The 19,961-nt window shown below is 42.6% G+C and overlaps 1 protein-coding gene across 2 annotated transcripts; it reads left to right on the top strand.

Moving 5' to 3' along the window:
* Positions 1 to 332: 332 nt before the first annotated feature.
* Positions 333 to 19,592, top strand: LOC148014832 (sugar transport protein MST4-like). Of its 2 annotated transcripts, none has more exons than XM_087665477.1 (5): positions 333 to 657; positions 1,039 to 1,105; positions 1,310 to 1,629; positions 17,782 to 18,408; positions 18,668 to 19,592. In XM_087665477.1, the coding sequence occupies exons 1-5, from the start codon at positions 502 to 504 to the stop codon at positions 19,124 to 19,126; spliced, it is 1,629 nt and encodes a 542-aa protein (XP_087521603.1). In that variant the 5' UTR covers positions 333 to 501; the 3' UTR covers positions 19,127 to 19,592. The 2 variants fall into 2 exon arrangements, with proteins under 2 accessions (XP_087521603.1, XP_087521604.1); XM_087665478.1 differs by having other exon boundaries at positions 522 to 657; positions 1,039 to 1,184; positions 18,668 to 19,577.
* The last annotated feature ends 369 nt before the right edge of the window (positions 19,593 to 19,961 follow it).

Here is a 19,961-nt window from a genome sequence, read left to right as displayed (position 1 = left end):
TAGGACAGCCAATCCAAAAACCCCTAACTTAGATTTTATTTTGTTTGCATTAAGGTAAGTTAAATTTCCTAGACCAAAAAATAAGGTTTTTTGTTTTGTTTTGGCCCTAGGTTGGAGGGGGGTTCAGGAGAAAAACTTTGAGGAAGAGGATGTAAATTCTTTTCATCATCATCTGAGAAAGAAGTATCCTCTATTGAATATAAATTAAAAAAAGATAATTTAACTTGAGAAACTTGAAGATTTATTTCCTTCTTTCAAAGAATTGAGAAAGATTTTTCTCAGCATAAACAAGACCCGCCTTTTCTTTCAAAGTTGTGGGGAGGGGAGAGGATTAGCGAATCAGCGATGGCGTTTTGTTGCAAATGGGATTGCTGAATCCTAAGAGGAGACCAATGCCACGTCACATGTGGTGATCGGCGGTGCTGACGTCAGATGGATTTGGCTTTGCCATTTGGGTGGCTTTTTTGATTCTCAAATTAGATCAGCCTTTCCTTTTTTTGCATGCTCCATCGATTGTGCTACCGACGACAGGCTAGCTACACTACTATTCCAGATGCGAGAGAGAGAGAGAGAGCGAGAGGGGACGCGGGGGGTTGGGAGGAAAGGGAGACTTCCATCTCTGGACTATTCGGCCACAATACCGCCTCCAAAGCTCAGGTGTACTGATTCATGCCTCCAATTCACTTCAAGTCAACGCACACGTTGCAGTTCGATAAATATAACTAGAGGAAAAATATCTTAACGAATTGATCAATCCAATGCATTCCAATTAGTCATCGTAACTCAAATTGGTTTATCAATCCAATCCGTTCGTGGGTTCATCAGTAATTAGCATTTGTGATCATGGAGTTTAGACTACAGATTAGAAAAGCTGCTTGGAATTAGCGTCTGTCGCTAGATTTCGGACTCTTATAATTCTGTAGAAAAGCTCTTCAATGCCAATGGAGTCTTTTTTAAAAAGAAGGATAACCAGTGTATATGTGGTTAATTCGGGAGATCATAGACTGATTTTTTTGCTTTGTTTTTTGGCCATGTTAGCAAGCTGCAAGATTTGTAAGATATGGGCAGGGGATCAGACGGCAGCACACCGGCTGTAACAGAAAAGGTGACATTTTATGTGGTCACATCATGCATCATGGCTGCAAGTGCTGGCTTGATGTTTGGCTACTGCATTGGCATATCGGGTAAATCTTCTGCATATTAAACTGGTTAGATGTAAATTTTAAGACTGCACATTATGCTCAGAAAGACTGTAAACAGCACGGGCAAATTCCTGAGCTAATCATACCAGGACATGAATGTGGTACAGGTGGAGTGGCATCCATGGACAGTTTCCTGATCTACTTCTTTCCATCTGTTTATGAGAAGAAACTAGAAGCTTATGAGAGCAACTATTGCAAATTCAGCGACGATCTTTTGCAAGCTTTCACGTCTTCACTATATATAGCAGGATTGGTATCAACATTTGTAGCATCATGGACAACACAGAAGCTTGGGCGCAGGCCAACAATGCTTATAGCTGGCTGCATGTATATAGTGGGCGTTGTGTTGACATCATCAGCTCAAAATCTAACATTGCTTATGCTTGGCCGAGTAATGCTAGGATGCGGTGTTGGTTTTGGAAATCAGGTATTCCATCTTGCTCCAAGTATGTCCTTCTCCATTGTTTGAGGCGAGATTTCACACAAATGTGCAGAGGAAACCATGTGGGGTTTGCATAATGTACAGAACTCCTGAGTCCTCAATTTCACACATATTAACTGTTAAATTTTTTACCAATGCCCCACATTACAGGAAGCTGCTATACATAGCCTATCTCCCAACAGTTTTAATAATGGTTTAATGTAGCATGAATAATTCCTGAATATACCTGTTCGATGGTCAGCTTGTGTGCTTGTGTAAACAAGCTTTCTCTTGACTGAATTTTACTACCAGCTTTTTAGATGGCCACTAGGTTGAGGATTTGTCCATGCACCAGAAAAGTGTGTGTGCTATTTTGAGATGAACTATCAGCATCAGATGCGGCCCTTGCACTCCAAGGCCAGGTATTGTAAGATTTTAAAGTTACAGTTGCACCTCAGTCTGCCATTATTTGTCTAGCACATGCTTTTGTTTCAGTAATTAGTGTTTTAGAAGAGATTGTATGCCAGATTGGAAAGTACTATACCTTTGAGGAGATACTTGAGAGGCTACATTTAAGTAGGAAAGGGTCCCGCCTTGGATGTATCTCATGGGGAGATACTTGAAAGTAGGAAAGGGTCCGTCTAGCACCCCGTCTAGCACCCAACCTTGGATGTATCTCGTGGGGAGCTTTCTACTGGCAGGCAGTCAGCCAGGGCTGTCACCTTTTGTATGAGGGTGGGATGCAGGAAACAATCTTCATCATTGAGGCTGGGTCGTACACAGTGGTCGGCTTGGAGGCTCTACCCATCTACCAGGTACTAGAGCCCACAACAGACCGCTTTGAGGTATGGGAGATCGTAGGTAGTCTTATTGGATGGCACATCTGGAAGGCGCGTTGTCAGGAGGTTTTTGGTGGGGAGAGACCTTTAGTACAGGCGACTTTGGCAAAGCTCCTGACCTCCATCATCCACTCCCTCCGCGGCTGATAGGAGTAGGTGCAGGGCGAGTCTTGAGCTCGTCAGGAGCTCCGTTTTCACTTCATACGCACCTGGGGTGGCCAAGACTTGTTCTTCTTGATGCAGGCAGGCAGCCCCAGATGGCGATACACCCCCTCCCCCCCCAACATGGCTTCTTGCCCCCATACCACCTTGAGAGGCTTGTACACATGATGTATTTATGACCTTGCACCAGCTCCAACTAGTTTGTCGAGCATGAGCATTTCGTTGTAATCTTTTTTTTTTGAGTAATATAATCAACCACATTTTACTTGTTTTTTTTAAAAAAAGTAGGAAAGGTTGTAGAATCATCTGGATATGGTTATCTAACTTGCAAGGACCTAGTTTAGTGTAGACTGCACTTACGAAAAGCATAGATCCTTCCTTACCTACCTATTTTAGACGTTTTTATTGTGCTTTTTTGTGGCATTTTAGGGCCTTTTATGCCAATTGGTCAGCATTTAATATTGGCCGACCAAATGCTGTTTATGGCATATTTATTGCCTACATATTGTGCTCCTTCTCCTCAGTCATTGTATTCATCACCTGGAGGTCGTGATTGGAGAGAGGAGCCAGTGCCAATGCCTTCATAGCCAGTGACTCACATTGGTTCTATACTGTCTCATGTCTTGGTATATGGATTCCATTTCCCAAGCATTCTTTTGATTTCTTGCCTTTTGGAATGTTCTTCTTTTCTCTCTGTCTTGTGTTCCTGTCTTGTGTTCAGCAGTCTATTTTAGCATACATATATACTTTCATTGCTGCATCCACTTCTCACATGGTATCAAGTTGCAGGATCTATGCTCCTGCTGATGTTTTTCTATTGATTACAGGTCTGTAATACCTCCTTTAATCAGGCAACCTGCTGCTGATTACTTCTAGCCTGTCAGCTGTCTACTGCAGCCTGCGTTTACTGCCCATGAATTTGCATTTTCAGCCTATGTCAGCATTCAGCCCTGTTTTCGTCAGTTTGCTGCATTTATTGCTTAATTTAGCCTGTGTTTTGGTTTTCTGACCTTGACTGTTGCCTGAGCAACTGTGTGTACAGGTCATTTTTGCTGTTTTGGACATTTTTTGGCTGTATTTTCAACTTCTTGCAGCAGTCTCCCTCATCTTCTGATCAGATTTTGGTTTCCACTGCATATTGTTGAGATGGCAAGCTCAACACATGTGGACATGGATGATGGACCGCCTGGTTAGATGGGTCCACACGTCTACACTTAGCACGTCAGTGGTCATTATGACTCTCACATGGCCACTGACTCATTACTTATTATATTCAGGTTGTTACACCTATTTACAGCTGGCATAGTTATAGCGCCAGTCGACTAGTGTAGTCGGTTATGCATTGTTTGACTTAGTAGGCCACTTTCCTTTTATGTTGTATCTTATCTATACTTTGTGTACATTGTAAAGAGTGTGGAAGAAGAAGAAGAAATCAGCAAGAAAACGTTTTGGCCTCCATCTCTCTTCTTGTCTCTTGAGTGAGCTTCTCCTTGTGCATTGTGTGTGTGTTCGGCGCAGCATCTTGAGCAACCCCCTCCACCACGCGATTCTTGACATGGTATCAGAGCCGCGCCATTGAGAGAGGCTGATTTCGAAGGTTGAAGTGAAGGAGAAGAAGCAAGGTTCGAGCAAGCAAGCTACGGGTAAGAATCTCTCCCATTCTTCCACTCCTTCTCTTGGATAGCGCCTGTGGAGGCACCGGAAGCAGGGCAGAGCAAAAATCTCAGATTGCAGTGAGATTTGGTGTGCGCGAAGAGCGCTGTGTATTGTGCAGATAAGCCCTTAAGGCCTTTCCCACAGAGATTTTGGGCATTTGAGGCCGTTTCAGGGCCCGTTTTAGAGCCGCAAGGTTGCGGACAGCAGTTTCAGGGTACACTGTGACTTCAGCTGTATCGACCGACAGTGAGTACGTAGGTTACAGATTTCAGATCTGTAAGATTAAAGGTGTTTACCAGTGAGTAAACACGAGGTTTATCTGCAAACAGGTTGCAGATTGCATGTATTGTTGAGCAAACAGTGAAAAAGGCTGTCTAGTGTATTGTTGTGCATTACAGGTCGAGGATTGCAGAAGATTTGCTTGCTGTTTGGTATTATTCTTGTGATAATGGCAGAGAACAGTGGAAGCCCCATCATTGAGAAGCTTGACAAGAACAACTACCCTTCATGGAAGTTCCGTGTCACGAACTTTCTTATTGGAAAAGGCCTCTACGAGTTCGTTTCAGGTGAAGAAAAGGAGTCGGAGGTGAGTGATCCTCCAACTGCAGAAGAGATAAAGGCACGAAAGGAATGGAATGCAAAAGACAAGAAGGTCATGTATTGGTTGTCTGCAGTAATTGACAATAATATGTTGGGACACATTAGAAATGCAGAGAATGCATATGCAGCTTGGACCATACTTGAAAGTATGTTTTCTGTAAATACAAAGGCACGAAAGATTCAACTCAAGCAAGAGTTGAATACATTGAAGAAAGGGAAGATGTCTATCAATGAGTATGCATTGAAGGTAAGGAGCATTGCAGATGCATTGGCAGCGATTGATGCAATGCCCGATGATGATGATTTGGTGTCGTCTACCTTGGGTGGACTTAACAATGAAAAGGCTTGGAAGTCTTTTGTAACTTCCGTATATGTCAGAAAGCCATTTCCAGATTTCGATGAATTGGTCTCCCTTATGATCACTGAAGAGATCAACATGCAGAGTAAGACATCTGAAAGAAGTGGTGAACAGGTCCAAGCTTTCTACTCTAGTTCTGGAAGGGGACGTGGCAGGTTCTCTTCAAGAGGCCGTGGTACAGGACGTGGTAGTGACAACCAGCAAAATAGATTGAATCAGCAATTTGGCGATATGCAGGTTTCAGGAGGTCGTGGTAACTTTAGAGGCAGGGGGAGCTTTAGAGGAAGAGGTGGATGGCAGAACAGAGGTTCTAACAACTCTGGTATTGTGTGCCACTACTGTGGCAAAATAGGTCATATTGCAGCCCAATGTTATGCTAAGAGAGATGATATCCGCAGTGGTAAGTTGCAGCAAGGAAACTATGCATCGTCTTCACGACATAATGAAGACAAAAATGAACGTTTGTTCGTTATGCAACATATGCTGAATGCTGTTACAGGAAATGGAACACATGAAGATGTTTGGTATGTTGATTCAGGTGCATCCAATCATATGACCAACCATGCAGAATGGTTTGGAGAGATGCAGGATTTGCAGAATGCAGGTTATGTGCAGACGGATGATGACTCATGCCACCCAATTTCACACATTGGAAAAGTTCCCTTGTCCTTGCATGATGGTAAGGCAAAGAGTCTTTCAGATGTATTACATGTACCATCTATTACAAAGAACTTGGTGTCAGTCGGTCAAATGGTAGAGCAAGGGCTGCAAGTCAGATTTAATGCAAAGGGCTGCTTTGTAGAAGACTTCAATGACAAGTGCAGGTTGGTAGCAAAGGGAAGTAGAGTTGGACGTATGTTCACTCTAGATGCTGGAATTCCTACTATGAATGCGGCTATGTATGCCAAAGGAAAAGGTGTTGTTGCAGACATTGAAATTTGGCACAAACGCATTGGACATGCAAATGTACAAAGGCTGAAATTAATGCAGTCCAAAGGGTTGGTTACAGGTTTGCCTACATTTAAAGTTGCAGAATTTCAGAAGGTATGTGAAGCATGTCAGTTTGGTAAGCAGGCAAGACAATCCTTTTCACATGACAGAGATGTAAGCAGAAATATCCTTGATGTTGTGCATACAGACATTTGGGGGCCTACACAAAATGTATCTCTTGGAGGCAGTTCATACTTTGTCAGATTCATTGATGATTGTTCTAGAAAGCTGTGGGTATATTTTATGAAGGAAAAGAGTGAAGCTTTTGAGCACTTTAGAACTTTCAAGGCTGCAGTTGAAAGAGAAACAGGCTTGAAAGTAAAGTGCCTGAGGTCAGATGGAGGGGGAGAGTACCTCTCAAATGAGTTCAGTGATTTTCTGAGGTCTCATGGGATAAAGAGACAGTTCACATGCAGGTATACCCCACAGCAAAATAGGGTTGCAGAAAGGAAAAACAGGCATATTGCAGAAGTTGCACGCGCCTTGATGGCTGAAAAGAATATGCCTAAGCATTTTTGGTCTGAGGCTGTTCATACTGCTGTTTATATTATGAACAGAACTCCCACAGCTGCAGTTCATGGTATGACCCCCGAAGAATGTTTTACAGGTAAGAAGCCTGATGTTTCACATTTGAAAGTATTTGGCTGCATTGCGTATGTTCATGTGCCAGATGAGTTGCGGAAGAAACTGGATCCAAAGGCTGAAAAGTGTATCTTTATTGGATACTCTTTAGAGCAAAAAGGGTATCGCTGTTACAACCCTGTCACATGTAAGTTCAGAGTGAGCAAGGATGTCATCTTTGATGAAATGAGCAGTTGGTATGCATCTAGTGGTGATGCATTGGATGTTGATGATGATCATGACACTCATGTGCAGGCTGAAATGCAAGAATCACGAACTCTTAGTGGACCAGAGACATCATCTGGTAGTCCTTGGTCTGGGAGACTAAGGAGTACCTCTACATCTTCGAGTGCATCTAGTAGCACTATAGGTAAAGACAAAGGAAAGAATAAAGTGTCAGAAGGCATTGATGCAGTTCTTGATGGAGACTCCAATGGCTCAGAGAGCTTGGATGATGAGCTTGGCATTCCTTCAGTGAGGACTCTAGGTGTGCAGAGAGCACGTGTTAATGCAAAAACTCCATTGAGTGATCCAGTGGTACGCAAGTCTAGCAGGGTGAGATACCCTGTTAAAAGATTTGGTTTTGAGGGTTATGCAGCTCACCATTATGCTTATATGGTGAAACTAGTTGAGGATGTTGAGTCCACATGTTTTGAGGAGGCTGTTGGTCATGTTCATTGGGATGCAGCAATGGATGAGGAGATGGCTGCATTAGAGGCCAATAAGACTTGGGATCTAGTATCATTGCCAAAGGGAAAGAAAGCTATTGGATATAAGTGGGTTTATAAGATTAAGCACAATGCAGATGGTTCTATTAGCAGGTACAAAGCTAGGCTGGTTACAAAAGGCTATGCCCAAACATATGGCATAGATTATGATGAAACCTTCAGTCCAGTTGCTAGGATGGCAACTGTCAGATGTGTGATTGCTTTGGCAGCAGCCAAAGGTTGGAGGTTGCAGCAAATGGATGTAAAGAATGCCTTCTTGCATGGTGATTTGCAGGAAGAAGTGTATATGGATCAGCCAGCAGGTTATGAAGATTTAGAGCATCCCACGTATGTGTGCAGGTTGAAGAAGGCACTCTATGGGCTCAAGCAAGCACCAAGAGCATGGTCTGACAAGATCAGAGAGTATCTTGTCAATATTGGCTTTTATGTTTCTGATGCTGATCACTCACTTTATGTGAGAAAGGGAGATGCAGGTTTGGTCATCATAGTCATCTATGTGGATGACTTGATTATTACAGGTGATAGTGATAGTGGGATTGCTGAAGTCAAGGGCTATTTGAAGATGAAGTTTGAGATGAAGGATTTAGGTGAGCTAAGGTACTTCCTTGGCATTGAGGTGATCAGATGTGATGATGGTATATGGCTGTTCCAAAGACAGTATGGCTTGGATATGTTGTCCAAGTATGGTATGACTGCATGCAAACCACTTTCAGTCCCGTTGGAGCAGAATGTAAAGCTGAGTGCTGATGTTGGGGATGAGATAGAAGACCCTACTATGTTCAGGAGGATAGTGGGGAGTTTGATCTACATGACCATTACAAGGCCAGACTTGAGCTATGCTGTTGGTCTTGTGAGTCAGTTTATGCAAGTACCTAGAAAGCCACATTTGGATGCAGTGAGACGCATATTGAGATATGTGAAGTCCACATTACATTATGGGCTTTTCTATGAGGCAGGTACAGACGTACAGGTGTTTGGATACACAGATGCAGATTGGGCTGGTAGTATGTCTGATAGACGATCTACCAGCGGATACATGTTCTCTCTTGGTAGTTCAGCAGTTGCTTGGAGCAGCAAAAAGCAATCTACAGTTGCTTTGTCGAGTACAGAGGCTGAGTATAGAGGTGCTGCTGTTGCAGCATGTGAGGTAGTATGGCTGCAAAAGTTACTGGCTGATTTGGATGTGCAGGTGGAAGGTCCAGTTGTCATTTATTGTGACAACATGAGCAGTATACAATTGGCTAGGAACCCTGTGTTCCATGCCAGGACAAAACATATTGAGGTACACTACCACTTTGTGAGAGAGAAGGTACTAGCAGGTGAGATTGACTTGGTGTATGTCAGCACACAGGATCAGATAGCTGATATCTTCACGAAGGCATTGGGTACAGAGAAGCTTCAAAAGTTTCGAAGCTTACTTGGAGTTGCAGAGATGCAGTTGAGCTTGAGGGGGAGTGTTGAGATGGCAAGCTCAACACATGTGGACATGGATGATGGACCGCCTGGTTAGATGGGTCCACACGTCTACACTTAGCACGTCAGTGGTCATTATGACTCTCACATGGCCACTGACTCATTACTTATTATATTCAGGTTGTTACACCTATTTACAGCTGGCATAGTTATAGCGCTAGTCGACTAGTGTAGTCGGTTATGCATTGTTTGACTTAGTAGGCCACTTTCCTTTTATGTTGTATCTTATCTATACTTTGTGTACATTGTAAAGAGTGTGGAAGAAGAAGAAGAAATCAGCAAGAAAACGTTTTGGCCTCCATCTCTCTTCTTGTCTCTTGAGTGAGCTTCTCCTTGTGCATTCTGTGTGTGTTCGGCGCAGCATCTTGAGCAACCCCCTCCACCACGCGATTCTTGACACATATGAACTCTCATTTTGTGCAGTCTTTGCTATTGGTTTGGTTGTATTTTCTCTCTGTTCACCTTCTATCCTCTATCTTCTCCTCCTATCCTCTCCCGATGGTTCCTCCGTGCACTTCTACGGATGATAAGTTACATGGCCCTGACTATCTAACTTGGAATGCTATTATGAAAGCCTGGTTCGTGCAGAAGCAGTCATGGTACATTGTTTATGGAGCTATTCCATGTCCTCAGCGTCCTTTTTCGATTCGAGAAGATTTTGATGAGGACACTCATGAGGAAGCTGTGCTTACATGGGATACGGATGATGTGCATGCCTATTCTGCTCTTCTTTGACATATTTCTAAAGAAGTTCTACTGGCGGTTATCTCCTACAAGACATCTTGAGAAGTATGGTCAATGCTTCAAATGTTGTACAAGGCACCTTCCACCATGCGTGCAGTGACACTTTATGTACAGTTCCAACAGATGAAGTTTAAGCCTAAGGATACTATTCATTCATTTTTGCTCCGTGTTACACAGGCTCAAGATCAAATTCGACACATACAATCTGCTCTTCCAAAAGCACATCTTGTGGGGACGGTACTCTACAAGCTTTCCCCTAAGTTTGATGGAGTGGCCAATGCTTTGAGGGTGTTGAGATCCTTGACACCTATGAGCTTTACCTATATGTCATCCATGCTGCTTGATTATGAGGCATCTTTGTGTCTACAGGGAAAGCTTCCGTCTCATTATACATGTTATGGCGAGACTCTTGCAGGTTTAGAGAGGGGTGATAGGAATAAGTCAAAGGCCCAATGTTATCACTGTGGTAAGAAGGGACACTTGCAGATGGATTGTAAAGAGTTAGCAGCTTCGAGAAAGAAAAAGGAGAAGAAGAAGAAGAAGTAGTAGGATCCAAACTCTTATGCTAAGTCACTCTCTTTCTCAAACTCTAATTCAGATCCTTCGGACCAGACGAAGACCAAAAGGCGCAGAAGGGATCCGTGTCTTTAGATACAGGGAAGAGCTTGGTTGCCCCTTCCTTTGTTGCTTTCTATTACAGGTGATGTAGTCATCCCTCATCACGACTCTCCAATGCCAAAGAGGGGGTGTGAGATGGGGTAGGTGAACCTCATCCATATAGGTATACTAGTGCACAAGTTCGAGAATGGGACATCCCTCACACATTGATTGAAGTATGACAGATCCAAATCCTAGAGCTAGGATTGATATCTAGGTTTATGATGGGCTAGTATTTGATAGAGAGTGGGATTGGCTCCTAGTCTATGCTCACATGAGGGGACACTTTGGTGGTTTGGCCAAAGACAGGGAATCCTTGGTCACATATGGTTGGAGGCATTTTTGACAGGATGGTCTTGTATGTTACTTCGAGACATTGTTGACAGACATTGAGAGCTACTTTGATTCTTCTCTATTTTCAAAAGTTCGTACGATTGACATTGCCATCAGAATCTCAGATACTATCCAAGGCACCCTGGTGGTAGCTTGTGTACCCACTGCTTGATTATCCATGGTTCTACTCTGATGGACATTGTTGTATGTACTATGATGGGACATTATCATTGTATATTGTATTGTGTCAGTTCACTCAAGATCTGAGAGAGGATGTTAACAGATATGTCAGCTCATGTGTAAGTCTGTGCATGATAGACTAGGCTTGGCATGTGCTAGATATTTTAGGCAATTTTATTGAGCTTTATTTGTGGCATTTTAGGGCATTTTATGCCAGTGGGCCAGCATTTAATGCAGACCAATCAGCTCTTGTTTATGGCATATTTATTGTCTATATATTGTACTCCTCCTCCTCGGTCATTGTATTCATCACATGAAGGTCCTAATTGGAGAGAGGAGCCATTGCCAATGCCTTCATATCCAGTGACTCACATTGGCTCTGTACTGTCTCACATCTTGGTATATGGATTCTATTTCTTGAGTATTCTTCTGAGTTCTTTTCTTTTGTAGTGTTCTTATTTTCTCTCTGTCTTGTGTTTAGTAGTCTATGTAAGCATATGTATACGCTTTCATTGTTGCATCCACTTTTGACAATATCATGATATGCTGAGTGCGCGACACCTTGGTATACACCAGATCTAAGCCTTTTTTGCTACTTTTACTGGCCACAGATAAAGACTTTGGTTGAGCCTTACATGTGTGAGTAGAGTATCAGCTAAATAAGGCTTAACAACACAAACAAGCTGGGATGTTATATCCTTTACAAATTCCTGACAATAAGTGGAGTAGTATTTCCATGGATTTTGTAGTAGGACTACCTCATACAAATCGAGGTCATGATGCAATTTGGATTGTGATCGACCGATTGATGAAAACGGCTTGATTCATTCGTGGAAAGACGACCATGAAAAGCCACAAGTTGACTAGTCTCTTTGTTCGACATCTTTATAGGCTTTATGGTTTGCCTGATGAAATAATCATCAGTGATTGAGACCCAAAGTTCATTGGCTATTTCTGGCACACAATTTTTCAAAAATTGGAAACTCAATTGTCAATATTGTCCTCAGAGCATCTTGAGATTGATGGGCAACTGAAATGACAAATCAAAATATGAAGGATATGCTGCCTACATATGTCTCTCATGGACAATCTGACTAGGAGCATTAGCTTCCTCATATAGAGTTTTTTTATAATAATGCTAAGTATTCAGATACTGGTTATAGCCGATTCATGCTTATGTACGATTATGAGCCAAAGCCATCGATTGACATCGAGCCCAAGGAGGTAAAGATGCAATCCTTGGTCAACTTTCTGCACATCATACAAGAGACCTTGATGATTGCAAGGTTAAACATTGATAGGGCCAGGATCATGCCATGCTTTATGCCAACCAATACCATACTCTTCGAGAGCTCTATGAGGGCATGTGGGTTTACCTTAAAGTCCCAAAGGACTCTGATTCATGACTATGGGAAAGTACTATAAATTATCTTCAAGCTACTGTGACACTTTTGTGACTACCAAGAAGATAAATAGCATATCCTATAAGAAGATTTGAGTTCATCTTGTGTTCCACGTGAATCGTTTAAAAGAATGACTAGGACAACATGAACTAATAATTCCGATTGAGGAAGTTCCTAAGGATATTGCTAAGAAGAGCAACCATTCATAACTAGGAAAGTGTTACGTCTTGGAATAGCCGGATATGTGGTACTAGCATTGGTCACAGTGGTTATGAAGTGACTTAGTGCGAATGCTCTAAGGATACTTTGGGGTTAGGGCAATTGAGTCCTATTTATAGGACTGGAGACACTATTGTACATAATCTTGGAGTGTTGCTAGTTCCCAGCCTGTGGGGTGAGCTTGTTTGGCTCTATAGGAGGTAAGTCTGATGTCGAGTTCTTGTATGCTTGTGCATATAGCTTGTATCATGTCTTGTGTGTAGGTTGGATCGTAGGGGGATGTTTCACTAAACAAGATGGACATCAGACTCTCCCTCCTCCTTTGGCATGGACATCCATGGTTAAGAGGTGGATCGTGTATGTTCATGGATATAGCTTGTGTCATGTCTCGTGTGTAGGTTGGAGCCTACATGGATGTTTCACCTCACAAGACGGACATTAGACTCTCCCTCCTCCTTTGGCATGGACATTCATGGTTAAGAGGTGGTTTCTACCCTTCATCTGGTATGCTACAAGTTTTGGCATTGTCTTTTTTTCCCCAACATCAACATCCCTTCCTTGTTATACTTACCCTTTGCATGGCATGATCATCATCTTTTTAAAAGGACACTTGGGCAAGTGGACCCCTGCCCGCCCCCTGCACACCCCCCCCCCCCCCCCCCCGGGGTTTGATGTCGATTTTCGTGCATATAGCTTGTATCATATCTCGTGTGTAGGTTGGATCGTAGGTGGATGTTTCACTAAACAAGATAGACATCAGACTCTCCCTCCTCCTTTGGCATGGACATCCATGGTTAAGAGTTGGTTCGTGGATATAGCTTGTGTCATGTCTCATGTGTAGGTTGAATCCTACGTGGATGTTTCACCACACAAGATGGACATTAGACTCCCTCCTCCTTTGGCATGGACATTCATGGTTAAGAGGTGGTTTCTACCCTTCATTTGGTATCCTAAAGGTTTCGGCATTGTCTTTTTGTCCCCAACATCATCATCCCTTCCTTGTTATACTTACCCTTTGCATGGCATGATCATCATCTTTTTAAAAGGACACTTGGGCAAGTGGACCCCCCCCCCCCTAGTGAAGACAATCTCATAAAAGAAGATGCAAAAACAAAAAGTTTGAAGTGGTTTTACATTACCTTTGTAGATTTTGCTAGGCCAGTGGCAGCTTTCATCGAATACCTTGACCTCTCTGGGGCAGCCCAATGGACTCCTAAGGGAAGATAACTATCATCTCTATAGTCTTGGTAGATTCTTGGGTAAGCCAACATGCACACATTGACTGATGGTCTTGCTACTTTGGGTGGGACTTCTCAGGGTAAAAAGGAATAAGCTATGCCTTGACTGATGGTCTTGCTACTTTGGGTGGGACTTCTCAGGGTAAAAAGGAATAAGCTATGCCTGGCAATCCCTCTTGGTTCAAGCTTTGGGCCTGAGAGGGGGTGTTAAGGTAAAAAAGATACATCATATATTAAACGTAATTAGCTCATTTAAACAGCCCCAAAGCTCAAACCTTAATGACTATGTCCCATAACCCACTCCCCAAACTTTGGCTAGTTTCCCATCTATAAATAGATTATATGCATAGTCATCTGCATCCCATTTCATCCTGCCTATCCAATCTACCTCATCCTGTGGTTGCCAACTTGATTGCCTGCTTGTTGTCACCTTCTTCAGCCCCTAACATGATGATCTGTAACTGCCACATACTCTTCTCTTGGGTTCTACCTTCTGCGTTTTCAGCCCAGCTGCTGATGACAACTTCTACTGCTCCACGACGACCACTCAGACTGCGCATTTTCATAGATTCAGCCCTCACCTGCCTGTTTGATGTGTGTTGCACAGGTGCCTTGACTGCCCTAGCACCTGATAGGCTATTCTCAGCTTCTGCCATGTTTATCCTTATCTTGGACAGCTGCATTTTCACGCCTGATCAGTCACACTGCTAGCTCCTGAAGGAAGCATGTTCCTCCAATGCTTGCCTGCAAGCTGTGTTTTTGCTATCTGCCCACTTCTCCATTATCCCTCGGGTCCGACTGGTCATTTTCAGCACTCAAGGTCCATTTTTAATGGATATCATGCTCCAACACACCTCTTAGCTTGCTTCCACTAGAGCCAACGGATGTCGGACAACTTTGCCTTCGAGCAATGTCAACGAACATTCATTTACGTTAACCATCATTTTGTTTCATCTGATTCTATTCTTCCCTCTTTGCATTTTTGTCTGGATTATTGTGTTTTAGTTTTGTTCATACATTCTATGTTTTCTTAGTGCAAAACCTACCATATCTTCACATAACCCTAGGGATATTAAACATTAGAATCTTGTTTATGCAGAGTCATGTGGAAATCTGTATACCAGCCATCTTATCTTCCTAGCATCCATGACTTGTCTTGCCTTGTGTTTTGTTTAGAAGTGGCCTTACACGTGTCAGCAGTGACATGATTTTCTGTTTCAAACTCAATAGAGGAGACATGATCACTTCATATCCAGTAGTATAACCAGACTACCCAGAGTTATTATTCTATTAGCCTTGGACTAGACTGTCAAAGTGTAGCAAATGTGGAAGCATATGACCAGACTGAAAGAAAGAAGTGGACACACACACACACACACACAGAGGAGAATGTTGAAGACTACAGAAAATGTATGCTGAATACAAAAGGCTGTACGTACAAAGGGCTGTGAGGATTATCCAGCTGGAGAACTCTCTCTTAATCTGCACAAAAACACAAGTGAATGTGACCAGGGGCAGGTGTGCCCTGAACAGGGAAAAAATAATTTAAAAATAGATCAGGTCAGCCAGTCTAAAAATGGTTAACTGCTGCTGGAATAGGCTGACTACTGTTGGAATATGCCGACTGTATAAAAGAATGCTGTGCAAATTGTTGTCTACCACATGGCACATTTGCTCAGCCTGCCCACATTGTACGAAATGTCTTGATCGCTGCCCAATATTGTTGCATGGACTACTCTTGTACAAGGGGGTGCTGAATAAACTTCCCTAATCTGCCTTGACCATACGTATGCCCGTCTAGGAGGTGGCCAAATCTCTAATACCCCCTCTAGGATCATGGGCGCGGCATAAGGCAATGGGATCTGAGATGCTATGATGAAGAACATATTGAGAAAATGCCTTGGTAAACAATCTACCACATTTTCCTCTATCTTACAATACTCCCCATCAATGGTCCTGTTCAAGATCTTCTCATGAAGTGATACTATATCGCAATATGCTTCATCCTCGCATGAAATACGGGATTTCGTGCCAAGGCTATAAAACTCTCATGGTCACATAGTAGTGTAGTAGCCCCTGTCTATGAATAGCCAAGCTCCTTCAACCACCTTTGAAGCCAAATGGTCTCACAAGTGGTAGAACAAACCATGCAATACTCAACCCTTGTAGATGAAAGGGCAATTGTAGGTTGCTACTTGCTACTCCAAGAAATGGCATCTGTACCTAGAAGAACATAATAGCCTGTAGAGTCGATTGTATGTGATCAACATTACCAACCTAGTTGAGTTTGTTCAGCCTCATAACACGAAAGTTGGACCACTTGCACCTGCTAGATAAAATACGCCAAGATCATGAGTCCCCCTCATCATTCTCCTCCTCCTCCTCCTCCTTTTGGGAAGCTTGACCTGTAAGATTCTTAGATTTTTGAAGATTGAGACCCTTCAATTGCTCCTCTTGGTCCAAGACCCAACTAGCCTCTCCCATTGGAGGCTCTTTGTCCACCTAGAGTCAATCAAGGAGGAATAGAATGCATTCAATCTAGGAGGCCGCTGTGACAACAAAGTAATCACCATATGCTTAGCAGTAATGGGAGTGTTGGCATTTTGAACATACATTTGTAATTGCTAAAGCTTGTTCATATTTCCATGTTTGGAAGCAGACTTGTTCGGGTTTGAAGTTGGCATTTGCATCTCTAAAGATGTACTCTTCATGACAGTAATCCTATTTTAGAGTTGGTCTAATTCCAGCCATATCTCATGAACATTGGTCAAATGCTTGGATATGAGCAATCATGATTGGTGTGCAAGAGAGAAAGACGAACAAGGGAATGTGGGCATTTGGCTTATCCCAGTGGGATTGTACCTTCGCCAACTATGCTTCTTTCTCCTGAGGAAGGATGGAAGAGGCATTGATCATTAGACGATCAATAGGCTTGGTTACAACCTCTACCAAATCATAAGACTCCAAAATGGCTAACATCATCACCCATCAAATGCAGTAGTTGTCCCCTTCAAGCTTTTGATCTTGTAAAGAGCTGGTAGGCCCGGGACCCTCCAATCCATAATAGCCTAAATCTCCATATCAGCATTGGAGGACATGATCACTTGAACGAATGCAATTAAAATCTCAAGTTTGCTGCAAAAAGGCTGAAAATGCAGCCTTTCCTCCTTGACAGCAATTCCTGCACGAAAACAACAAATTAGTCTCCTTTCCCACGCATCTTTGCTCACGCCAGCCTTGTGTCCATGTGCAGCCCTCTTGCTCGCACTCGAATGCTGAAAATTCGACCTTGGTCTCGTGTTGAAATCTCCTCTTCAAATCTACCCCAATCTATCAGCCGTTCAATGTTGCTCTAATACCATGTTAGAGTGCAGCGAATGCAGAAGCGGATGGACGGACTGAAATAAAGAAGTGAGCATGGAAAGAAGAGAGAGAGAGAAAGAGAACAAAAAACACTAAAGGCTGCAGTGAATGTATGTTGAATACAGAAGGCAGTAATTCTAAGGGCTGTGAGGAATATCCAGCTGTAGGACTCTCTCTCAATCTGCACAAAAATACAAGTGAATGTGAGCTGGGGAAGGTCCTCCCTAAATAGGGAAAATTAATTTAAAAATGGATCATGTCAACTAGCCAACTGCTGCTGGAAAAGGTTGATTGCATTAAGAAAGTATTATACGGCCTGCCCTGAGCTGGTGACTCCCCAAAAGTGCTGCCCAAACTGCTCCTGTTCTCCATAGCAATGAGGTGAGAACTTAAATGCTGAACCGAGTTACTATTATTGTCTTGAATGTTGAACTGAGCTACTACTATAGCCCAAGTAGTTTCTTTATTATGTTGTGCCTGCATATAGCCAGCTACAAGGTTTGTTTTTAGAGTTTAAACAATTCAGTCTAAACTTGAGCAAAATGCTCTCTGGCTTTTGGCATGTTGACAAATCTTGTACTGTTCTTTTTACAGGCTGCTCCAATTTATCTCTCTGAAATGGCACCCGTGAAGCTACGAGGGGGCTTGAGCATTATGTTCCAGTTGAATGTAGCAACCGGTATTCTTATGGCCAATTTAGTTAACTATGGAGCTCAAAAGCTTGACTCTTGGGGATGGCATATTTCTTTTGGCGTAGGTGGTGCACCAGCTATCCTTTTGACATTGGGCTGTTTGCTGCTGGTGGAGACACCTAACAGTCTTGTCGAGCGCGGTCTCTTGGAAGAGGGCCGACTTATACTGCAGAAAGTGAGGGGTATTGATGACGTGGACAGTGAGTTCGAAGAGATGGTCAAAGCAAGTGAAATTGCAGCAGGGGTAAAGCACCCTTTCAGGAGCATGTTGCAGAGACAGAATTTACCCCAACTGGTGATTGCTGTTGTGCTTCAGTTTTTCCAGCAATTCAGTGGGATCAATGCCATCATGTTCTACTCCCCTGTTCTATTCCAGACCCTGGGGTTTGGAAGTGATGCAGCATTGTATTCAGCTGTGATCACAGGGGTGATAAATGTAATTGCAACTTTTATATCTTGCCTGTTGGTTGACAAAGCTGGGCGGAGACTGTTACTACTATCAGCCGGAGCTCTGATGTTTGTTGCCCAGGTATGTTCTGCATTGGCCATCTTGGTCATACCCATTCCTCTCTTTAAATGTAACAAAAATACAACATCAATTTGTCATCCCACACTCTCAGCCTTTAAAATGCTCATCGTCATTGGCTGCTACTAGTGATTTTGATAACGGATTAAAAGAGATGCAACATCCATGCCATTCATTAAGGCTTTTGACATTATTTGAATTCTTCATTTTTGCAGATTGTAATTGGTGTAGTTGTAATTGTTTCGATTCTTCATTGTTGCAGGTCGTAATTGGTGTGGTGCTTGGACTTGGGCTTGAAGACACCGGGAGCCTCTCTGAGGTTGGAGCAATCATAACGGTGGTAATGGTGTGCCTGTTTGTCTTTGGGTTTGCATGGTCATGGGGCCCTATGGGATGGCTGATACCAAGTGAGTTATTCCCTCTCCGAATAAGATCAGCAGCTCAAAGCATAGTAGTGTGCACAAACTTGCTGTTTACCTTCCTGATTGCACAAGCTTTCCTGTCAATGCTATGTGCCATGAAATATGGGAGCTTCTTTTTCTTTGCTGTGATAATCGCTCTGGCATCTGCATTCGTGTACTTCCTCCTCCCAGAAACTAAAGGGCTGTCCATAGATAGCACAGTCCATCTTTGGGAGCAACACTGGTTCTGGAAAAAGATAGTAGCTGGAGCTCTGCGTGACTCGGAAAACACCAGTCCTCTTCTTGCAAGCAAAATATAGAAGGCAAGGCCCCGCCTCTCTCTCTCTCTCTCTCTCTCTCTCTCAAAACCCAAGCAGGTGATTACTAAGCAAGCAAAATCAAGATAAAGCAAACGTATGTTAAGCATCTTCTCAAAAATTGTAGGGGTGGTTGTGTTCCAATCCGTAGAATATATAATTTGCTATGGCATAGCCTTGCACTTCACGATCGGTGGTGGATGGAGATGTGAGCTTTTGTCAAGTCTCTCTCTCTCTCTCTCTCTCTCTCTCTCTCTCTCATGCGCACATGCATGTGTTCTAAATGACAGTTTCTACTCTACTTTCTCTTCTAGCACCATGAGGCGAGTTGACTCTAGGTTTTAGTAAAGCAAATGGATCAATGTCTTGCGAGCAGAGAGACCAAATAAACATGACATGAAGTACTAGTGATAGATAAAAAAGGATTGGACGCTTTAACAAATCCTTTGGTACTTTTTTGCAATGTGATTGCAAAGTGTCAATGTTAGGTTGGTGCTTTGTACCGAGTGTCAATAACAATTAGGGCACTTTGCATCCTAAGACAATCTTCATGTGGCAAAAGGCTTTACACAAAGGTATCATACTTTGATTCTATGGTTCGCAATGGGTAGGCAAGGCATAAAGAAACTAACTTTGAGAGACCCTAAAGCTTTGCTCTAATTAATTTTAATAAAAAAACTTACATGTCTTATATATAGAGTATTAAGTTGTAGCCTTGATATTAATAATATTAGTTTAAAAAGTAATAATAAAATGTTAGTTATAATAATTATACATATATTAAGTAAACATTATTATTAATTTTAATAAATATTTATTAATATATTTTCAGTTGGTG

This window comes from Lygodium microphyllum, chromosome 24, assembly GCF_053477565.2.
Source record: "Lygodium microphyllum isolate KBCC chromosome 24, Lygodium_microphyllum_v1.1.10, whole genome shotgun sequence".
Lineage (NCBI taxonomy): Eukaryota > Viridiplantae > Streptophyta > Polypodiopsida > Schizaeales > Lygodiaceae > Lygodium > Lygodium microphyllum.
Note: the sequence above shows the minus strand (reverse complement) of the source record. Positions and strands in the feature narration are given on the sequence as shown.